General features: G+C 51.8%; 1 protein-coding gene across 1 annotated transcript in view; it reads right to left on the minus strand.

The window, feature by feature from the left end:
- The window catches only part of SMAP2 (small ArfGAP2), a 20,540-nt gene that overhangs the window by 2,614 nt on the left and 8,338 nt on the right, over positions 1-9,588 (minus strand). The window contains exons 2-8 of the mRNA XM_017828249.1: positions 4,888-5,059; positions 4,110-4,195; positions 2,953-3,031; positions 1,827-1,913; positions 1,270-1,348; positions 734-834; positions 74-393 (exon numbers count right to left, since the gene is read on the minus strand). Coding sequence (XP_017683738.1) covers positions 74-393; positions 734-834; positions 1,270-1,348; positions 1,827-1,913; positions 2,953-3,031; positions 4,110-4,195; positions 4,888-5,059 — 924 coding nt within the window. The remainder of the gene's footprint in view (positions 1-73; positions 394-733; positions 835-1,269; positions 1,349-1,826; positions 1,914-2,952; positions 3,032-4,109; positions 4,196-4,887; positions 5,060-9,588) is intronic.

The following is a 9,588-nucleotide window of genomic DNA, read 5'->3' on the forward strand; positions in this document are numbered from 1 at the left end:
TGCCCCATCCCTGGAAGTGTCCAAGGCCAGCTTGGAGCAACCTGGGATAGGGGAAGGTGTCCCTGCTCATGGCAGGGGTGGGGCTGGACGAGCTTTAAGATCCCTTCCCACCCAAACCATTGTGGGATTCTCAAGGACCACCCACATTCCCACATCCCTGTCAGCTGCCAGGACACCCCACCCACCCCAAACCAGTGTTGCCCACGAGCAGCTCGGCCCTGAGGTACCTTGGGCAGGCAGCTGGGGGGTCTGGGAGCCATACAGGGACAGGATGGAGTCCTTGGAGAGCTGCTTCTTCCCCACTTCCTCCCCTTTGCCTCCGGGCTCAGGGAAGAGGTTCAGGTTTTCGGGAACAGAACCGGCGCTCCCAGAGGTTGGCATCGAGCCAAGGACCTGAGACAGGGACAAGGATTAGGGCAGCACGTGCCCCCAGCCCCAGGGAGGGCACCAGGGATCGGCCCCTCAGCCCTGCTCTGTGCAGGGACACGTGGCAGGACAAGGGCTCACGTCAAAGAGGGCTAATTCAGCTGAAGGAGGGTATTTTAGGAATGAATTCCCACCCCTGGAAGCGCTCAAGGCCAGGTCGAACAGGGTTTGGATCCACCTGGTCTAGTGGAAGGTGTCCCTGCTCACTGCAAGGATGAGATGACCTTTAGGGGCCCTTCCCCCCCAAATTATCCCGTGGTTCCACGACCCAACCAGGCCTTGCTGAGCACCAGCATTCCCTGCTCACCCTCCTGGAGTCTGAGCTTGATCCCACTGATGCAAAGAGGTCCAGGTCCTTCTCCAGGCTGCTGGGCCTGCCGTTGGTGACGGGGGTTGTCACGGGAGCATCTGGGAGAGACAGAGCTGTGCTGGCTGTCCCCACACAGGGGGACACCTCCTTCCCCTCCCTGCCAAGGTGCCACCCCACCCCACTGCCAGCACCTCCCTCATCCTTCTGGGCCACGGGAGGAGCTGGAGCAGGACTCAGGAAGCATCCTGTGTGAGCTGTTAACCCCAGAGCTGCAGTGTGTGCTGACCACAGAGCTGCTCCTGCAACACTCCAGGCACAAAACTGCTCCAGCATAAAGGAAAACACCAGGAAAAATGCTCCTGCTGCAGCACTGAGGGCTGTGCTTGAGCTGCACTGGAACAGTTCAAGCAGAACACTCCAGTCTTCCTATTGTTCACCTGACAGGGAAAATCACCACTAAAAGCTCATCAAATTCACCAGATGGGTTTATAAGGTCACTCAAACCAGGGCAAAAGGGCTGGAAAGGCTCTTACCAAGTCCCAGCAAGTCCATTACTGGCTCAGATTTAGGAGAACTTTTTCTAGACTGCTGCATTTCTTCTTTCTTTTGAGGCTGGAGGGAGGGAAAGAACACCACAAGTCTTGCTCAGATTTGGGGTTTACTCTGGTGTGTCTGAGGTTTTAATGAGATTAACCCTTAAAATCCTTTCTGGATGTAAGTGAAAGAAGTGGAAAATGAAAGTGGAATTCCCTTTGCTCTGCCAAAAAGAGAATTTCAGAGCGAATGTTACTGAGCTGTTCTATTGCCCCAACAGGTTGGAGCCCACTGTCAAATCCAAGCAGGCTCTTAAACTAGGGAAAAGGAGCTGCTCAGGCTGGAAAACTGAGCAGGGAATAGCTGGATTCCAATCTGCTCTGCAGTGCAAGGCAGAGAGCATCTGCTTAATATCTGGGTGAGCAGAGGAAAACAAGCTCCCACCAGCAGAGTGACTCAAAGCACCCACTGCTATGACTGAGGGCAGAAAAAATGCTCCCAGAGCAGGCTGGAGGTGCCTCCACCACTGATCCACCACCATCCCCTCTGCTCTTACCATTTTCACCTTCTCAAAGATGATGGGTTCCAGTTTTCTTTCCGACAGGGGCTCGTTGCTCCTTTTCCATTTGTCATCCTTTTCTTTCTGTCAGGGAAAACACACTGAGGTGAGGGGGCAGAGCTCAGCATCACACCAGGAGCAAGGTCACACACGATGCTGTCACTGATCTGAAAACCCTCAGATGCAGCTAAAGGGCTGTATTTGAGCTCCAGATTTTTTTTACCTGTCCTGCTCTGAGCAAGGAACTGGATAAGATCCCTCAAAGATCTCCTCCAAATTAAATTCTCCCTTCCTGACTGGCTGCAACCAGCCCTGGAGGAGGGATTAGTCACTGATCCAGGAATTATTTAAACTGGTTTTTCATAAAAAAACTGACCATCACAACAAGGCAAAGTTCACACATGATGCTGGTACTGATCTGAAAACCCTCAGATTTTAGGCACAGATTTGTCCTCCTCTGAGCAAGAAACTGGATAAGACTCCTCAAAGATCCCCAATTTAAATTGTCTCTCCCTGACTGGCTGCAACCAGCCCTGGAGGAGGGATTAGTCACTGATCCAGGAATTATTTAAACTGGTTTTTCATAACTGACCATCACACCAGGACAAAGTTCATACATGATGCTGGTACTGAAATGAAAACCTGATCTGATTTGATCAGGTACCTAAAATCTGATCTGGTTTTAGGCACAGATTTATCTGTCCTGCTCTGAGCAAGGAACTGGACAAGACTCCTCAAAGATCCCCAATTTAAATTCTCTCTCCTTGACTGGCTGCAACCAGCCCTGGAGGAGGGATTAGTCACTGATCCAGGAATTATTTAAACTATATTTTCATAACAAAACTGACCATCACACCAAGGCAAAGTTCATACACGATGCTGGTACTGAAATGAAAACCCTCAGATTTTAGGCACAGATTAGTCCTGCTCTGAGCAAGGAACTGGACAAGACCCCTCAAAGATCTCCTCCAACTTAAATTCTCCCTCCCTGACTGGCTGCAACCAGCCCTGGGGGAGGGATTAGTCACTGATCCAGGAAACACTGGAGCTGTATTTTCACCCAGGCACTCCCAGGACAGACTCCCATCCACCCCTGCAGGCCCAGGAGTGCCCAGAGACTGACCCTGAATGCACTGATGTCGATGCTCCTGTCCATGTATTTCTTCTTCTCGTATTTATCCCGGATGAAACTCTCCACGGCTCTTCAGCAGCTCGTTAAGGACAAAGGAGTCCAAAATAGAAGCCTTACGTGGTATTATTTGACAAGTAGGTACAAGGTACAGGCTGTAACTAAACTAATGACTGTTTAAAGAGCATTTCCAGCAGTAACTTTCTTAAAATAATTTAGTGCTGGATCCAAACCCCCCCTTTAGCTGCTCGATTTTTTGCCCTTGGGTTATTCCAAGCATGACAGTGCTATAAAAGGTGCATTAAATCAGGGCTTAGATTCTCAGAGTGTTTTCTTCACTGTTTTAGGCTCACTCCTTGTCATCAGCACAGATTACAGTGGCCAGCACTGGATCCTGCACATAAAAAAGCACCTCAGGCACGAGCTTAAGACACAAAAAATGAGGGTGGAGAGGTGCTCCTGTGGGGTTTTTTTTTGGGTTCATGTCACTGTCCCCCTGTTCACTCAGCAACCAGAAACCCTCCTGGAAGGTAAAAGCTACAGCTCTTAAGTTTTCAGGAGCATTAAACCTTTTTATCATGGAATCATGGAATGGTTTGGGTTGGAAGGGACCTTAAGGATCACCTAATTCCACCCCCTGCCACGGGCAGGGACATCTTCCACTAGCCCAGGTTGCTCCAAGCTGGCCTTGGACACTTCCAGGGATGGGGCAGCCACAGCTTCTCTGGGAACTCCATTCCTCACAGGGAAGAACTTCTCCCTAATATCCCATCCAACCCTGCCCTCTGGCAGTGGGAAGCCATTCCCTGTGCCCTTGGAAACAGTCCCTCCCCACCTTTCCTGCAGCCCCCTCAGGCACTCAAGGCCACAATGAGGTCTCCAGTGAGCTTTGGAAACACTCAGCCCTTTGGAAAGGCCCACCCTCCCACTTCCCACAGCTCCCAGGTGTGGAACAGCTCCCTGGGGTGACATTGGTGTCCCAGTTCTCCTCCCCCAGAGCTCAGCACCAATCCTCAATCCTTCCCCCCCTCTCCTCAGGCTCGGGGGGAGCTCAGGGGAGTCAAAACTCCTGCTCAGCTCCTGCCAGGGGAGCAGCTCCAAAGCTGCAAAGGTGTGAGCAGGCTCCCTGTTTTCCCCTGGAGAAAGGATGCTGGTCTGTCTGAGGTCTCCTGAAGTTCTCGGGCAGGAAGGCTTCGTAGAGCCGGTTTGCTTTGCCATTTCCCATCTCCTGCACACACTGGAAAAAAAAAATCCAGAGAGCCCTTGAACTGGTGCATTCCCAGACATCAAAGCTCTCCCAAGGGCAGCCCTGAGGATTCCAGGCAGGGGTGGATTTCTGAGCCCTGTCTGGACCCAAAAATCACTCTTCACCTGCCAGGGGAATCCTGGTGCAGCTGCTACCCCCAATCCCTCCAGCATTCCCACTTTTCCTCCTGGATCCAGATTCTCCTCCTCCTCCAGCCCCTTTTCCCTCCATCCCCCCAGCATTCCCACTTTTCCAGGACCCAGATTCTCCTCCTCCTCCAGTCCCTTTTCCCCCAATCCCTCCAGAATTCCCACTTTTCCTCACCCAGCGCCTCCTGTACAATTACCCACTCCTAAGCACCACGGCCCAATATTTAGTCAGAGACAAGATAAATATCACATTAGCAGCCCCAAGTCCCTCTGGAAATCCAGGATTTGGCTCCTGGAAACCTCAGGGAGAGGAGGTGGGGGCAGCAGCTCCAGGCAGCAGCAGCCTTTGGCAGTTTAACAAACAGCACTTGCAGCTCATTTGTCTTTACCCTCTGAAATGATGACATTTTCCCATCCCAACATCATCTTCCCGCTGCTCTTCCCACATCTTTGGGCTACTCAGGCTCTGGCTACTCCCAAATTTATGGAGCCCCCCCCAACAAACCCTGTATTTATTCATTCCACCCTCATTACCTGGATCTGCTCCTGTGTCCACTGGTCGAGGTTGACAGATTTGACCCTGGATATGTGAACTCCCAGGTTCCTGTGGATCCCAGCACAGCGGATGCAGATGAACACCCCGATATTCCAGGAGGCCCATCGTGGCCCTGCAAAGAGACACGAGGCTCTCACCCCAACTCCACCCCTGTGGTTGCCTCGAGCAGCTCAGAAACTACCAAGTGAACTGGGACTGAGGTGTCTGCGTTCTCCTCCACGTCGGAAATCGGGATTAGGCAGCAGCAGGATGTTTAAATCATTATATTTGGGGGTTTTCTTGCCTCCCTCTTCCATCCACGCAAAACAAGCAGTTCTTAGAGGAAGAGGGAAGAAAACACCCACAACCCCCAGAGCTCTGCTTAGCCAGAAGTAGCAGCCATGTCAACTCAAGTTTGTGCTCCTGCTTTTTTTCCTTCTTTCTCAGGTAACCTCACTGCAGTGCAATCAGTTCCAGAACGTTCCCTGCTGCTGTAGGAACGGCAGCAAAAATTCCTCAGCGTGGGAATTGCACCACCAGCCTTAGGCAGGAAGGCCCAGCCGAGCCAGGAGAGCAGCACCGAGCCCAGGATTTGGCCCCCCAAAAAAACCGTGGAGCCCCAGGCTGCAATCCCAGCACACGAGACACTTGGTCAGTTCACTCCACAGTTTCCACAGCTCCCAGGTGGGAATTCCAAGTTCCACCCTGATCCCAGGTTGGCATGCAGCTGGGGCAGGCAGGAGAGCTCCAGGGTGTGTGGGGGGGGACATCATGCCAGGGATTAAAAAAAAAACACCACAAGGGAAAGATGATTAACGAGCTTAGATTTGCAACCCCCCTGCACCCAGGAAACCCAGCAGGGCATCACCCAGGGCTGGGCAGAGTCCACAGGTCCTCCCACCCCTCACAGCCCCTCTCCCAGCCCTCAGTCCTGCTTTAAAACTCATTTTAAAAAAAAAAAAAACCAAACAACTAACCCCCCTGGCTGGAGTTTGCAGCCAGCCCCAGCTGGGGTGCCCAGCCCTCACCACCTTGCACAGGGAAGGGGCCAAAGCCTGAATGAGGGACCTGAAAGCCTCCAGCCAACTGTGCCAGCCCCTTTTTCCAGGCACTGCTGCAGAGGAAGAGTTATCCTGCTAAAATAGCAAAGCCTAAAGCTAATGAGAGTGAGGTGGGAGGGGGAAGAGGGGGGGAAAGTGTAATTTCAGAGCCCTAAAAAAGCAGCGCTGTGTTTGAGGCTCTGGATATGCTGGGAACAGTTTCATTCCTATTTATGGGGGAAGTCTGGAGCATCCTGAGGGCTTTGGGGCTCTTAATGCAAACCCCTTCCAGGACAACCTCTAACTTACCTCCAGTACCTGTTCCAGGGAACTCATGATTTTAAAAAAAAAAGCTTTTATTAAGTCTTCTGGCCTTTCCTGCCATCACTGGCTGCTTTTTCCCTCAAGAGTGGCCCTCGAGAACGATATTAATTTAACGGAGCTGATGAATTCAGATCCCAGTTTAGGAACAGCTCTTGGTGAAGACCTGATTAAAAGCACACCCTTGTTCACTTATTATACCCACCAGAACCTGGGATTGACTCCATCACAGCAGAATCCATAAACTTAGCATGTTAAACAGTAAGGACCTGGAATAAAAGGCTCGCTCAGGGTCAGCCAGGATCCCTCCCTGGGCTCCCACAGGGAATTCTCTCCCAGCCACACCATAACGTGAGACTGCAGGCAGGATTAAGCCTGAGAGTCAAGGTTAGATTTAAACTCTGGATATATTTAGCCTTTACAGGACTAAAAGGATTAATAGGCAGATACTCCAGCGGGGCTGGAGTAATCAGCTCACTGTTGTCACATGGAGCCACCACAACCTGCCACCACCAACATGACTCAGGGGTGCAAGGGGCACTTCAGTGGCACCTCAGGGGCTGGAACAGCAAGGACTGAGTGCAGGACTAACAGCTGCACTGCTAAATCCCAGCTCTGGGTGACCCCAGGATGGAGAAGCCTCGTTATGCCAGGGAATATTTAAAAAAAAAAAATACACAGGCTTTCAAAAATCCTCCCAGCAGGTGGTTGGGCTGTGTAAATACATTATTGGGTTGTATAAATACATTATACAACAGGGGGGAGCTCCTCGCTGCTGATATTCTGGGTGTCCTTGCTGAGCCAGGAGGTGCTACAAGAAAGGCTTCAAATCTGTGGATCTGCCACTAAAATATCCCCCCGGCTCAGACTGGGCTGGGCAGGGCTCTGGGGAAATTTCCCCAGGGTTCCACATCTGGTTTCAAGGTGACAAACTCGAAAAAAAAATCCCCAGGTGGTATTTGCAGATGGGAGTTCCATCACGTGCTGCAGCATTTGACTCCCCAAAAAATGAAACTGTGCAGACAATCCAGTGACTGGGGGGGGGGGAAACACCCTGGTTGGAGCAGAGGGGAAAGTTTTTCAGAGAAAAATGGTTTTTTATCAGTAAATAAGGACAGAGCAGCGTTAATCAGCGTTGCTGGAGCTGCCCTGGGGCACTATCACCCCTTGCAGCCTTTGGGCACACCCTGACACTCACAGGGAATCATGGATTTATCTCCAGGAGGTTTGAAGACACCATAACAGAAACTTTCAGCTCGTTAAACCACTAGAAAGAACCATTAAAGAAGTTGTTCCTCCGGTGAATTAACTCTGGTTAATGTTATAAAAACAGTCCCCTCGAGGCTGAGCATCCTCAGAGCCACCAGAGCTGGAGGGATGACATGGAAACTCCCTTCCCACATGGAAAACTGGGAGTTTGCCCCAGTGACAACCAGTATCAGCCACTCCTGGTGCTGTGTTTCAGCATTAGGGCGGATTTTAACACCCATGGAAAAGGAAGGCTCTGGCACCAACCCAGCTGGGCAAAGCCTGTCCTGCTGTGCTGTCCCTGTGCCTCAGCTCACACCTGCACAAATCCCTCCTGGATCCAACAAACCCACACTTGTGAGCAAGAATCCAAGGAGAGTTCAGAGCCCAGCTATCCCTCAGCCCTGGCACCACACTTAGGTCAGATCAGACCACCCTGGGGACATTCCCAGCCTGGCAGTGCCTGCAGGAAGATCAGGAGCTCCAAAAGCATCCCCTGCTCAGCCAGCCCTGATTTCCCAAAGCTGCACTGAGCACTTGAATGGATTCCTGGGGGAGGATGCACCAGCCAGAGGCTCAGCTGCCCAGCCAGTGCTCCAGGAGACACTTCCACAGCCTGTTTTACATCCCAGCCTGTCGAAACAAACACCACATACCAAGCTGGTCACACCAGCTCCCATCTAAGCCACAAGTCATCAATGCTGCAAGGGCTGCTGAGTGCTCTGAATTACTGAAAAGGCTCCCAATCCCCTCCAAAACCCCAGCACAGCCTGAGGAGTCCACTTCAAGTGAGTCACTCGCTCTGAGTTCACCCCCCTGAGCGGTTTTAAACGAGAAATCCCCAGGGGATTCACTCCTCACCCTTTATTCAGGCCCCAGATTTTGGCTGAAGCTCCCCCTGCAACTTTCTGCAGCAATAACCCTCCAGAAGGCATTTAAAAACAAAACAGAAGTTGGCTGCAAAAGCCGCTGCTCTTTTGAGAAGGAGGGTCAGGAAAAAAAAAATAGCTGCTTTCATGGGCAGGGAGGAGAGAACATCACTGTTCAGAGCCTGAGGAAATATTCCCAGTGCAAACAATCCCTGCCTGGGAGCATCCAGGGGAACATTCCCATGGATCCCACTAACGTGGGTCGGGATACAGCATCATCCAGCCATCCCTGGAGCAGCCCCAGGGAGAGGAAGGAGCGGGATAATCCTTGGGAGGTGAGTGTTCCATCCTCCCTCACTCTGGGCCGTGGAGGTTCCTGATCCAGCCCAAGCTGGGAAGCCCCACTTCTTCCAAAGCCCAATGAGGAACCACCCAAGGATCCAGGAGCTTCCTTTGCCTCGTGGTTTCCTTGCTCTAGGAGGTTGCTTAAGGACTTGGTGACGCCGTGACAAAGCCTGTCTTGCAAAACAACTTCCTCTGCCCTTCTCTGGAAGGTCTGTTGTGCAGCTCAGTGCTCCAGAGCCTGGGGGAACGAGGGAAACCCAAAAAAAACCCCAAAAGCCCGAAATTCTGCTGTGGCACAGGATATTCTGGGGTGGAAGGGACCCTCGAGGCTCATCAAGGCCCAGCTCTGCCAGGGATGGCTCACCCAGGGATCAAACCCTTGGTGTTCACCAGCACCAGCCTCTGACCAGGCGGGTTCAGTCATTAACACGCATTAATTGCAGGTTAATTACTCACCTCAGAGGGCTCAGATTTGTGAATAATCCCTGTGGCACCCCCAGCTTTAGTCCCAGCCTAAGTGGTCTGTGCAGCTTTCAGGGACCCAGTGAAACAGGGGCTGCACAAGGGGCTGCACGAGGCACCTTTTCAGGGATTAAATGTTGGCAAAATTCTATTTCCCACCACCAGAATTCGGCTCAGTGGCAGTGTGACCTCCCACCCTGCTGCTCTGTTTATTTGGGCACAGGCCTGGTGTTTACCCACCACCCAAATTTTTTGCATTTCATGGCAATTCAGGCCCCCTTGAAACCTGCCACTCGCAGGATTGGCTGGTGTGTGGTTTACTCAGCCAAAAATTCAACTTCATGGCGCTCTTTGAAGGAAAAAAGGGCTGTCGGGGGGGCTCTTCTTTGTCTTTTTTTTTAATTCCCCCTCAGTA

The sequence above is a fragment of the Lepidothrix coronata genome, unplaced genomic scaffold (assembly GCF_001604755.1).
Source record: "Lepidothrix coronata isolate B3197 unplaced genomic scaffold, Lepidothrix_coronata-1.0 Scaffold147, whole genome shotgun sequence".
Classification (NCBI taxonomy): domain Eukaryota; kingdom Metazoa; phylum Chordata; class Aves; order Passeriformes; family Pipridae; genus Lepidothrix; species Lepidothrix coronata.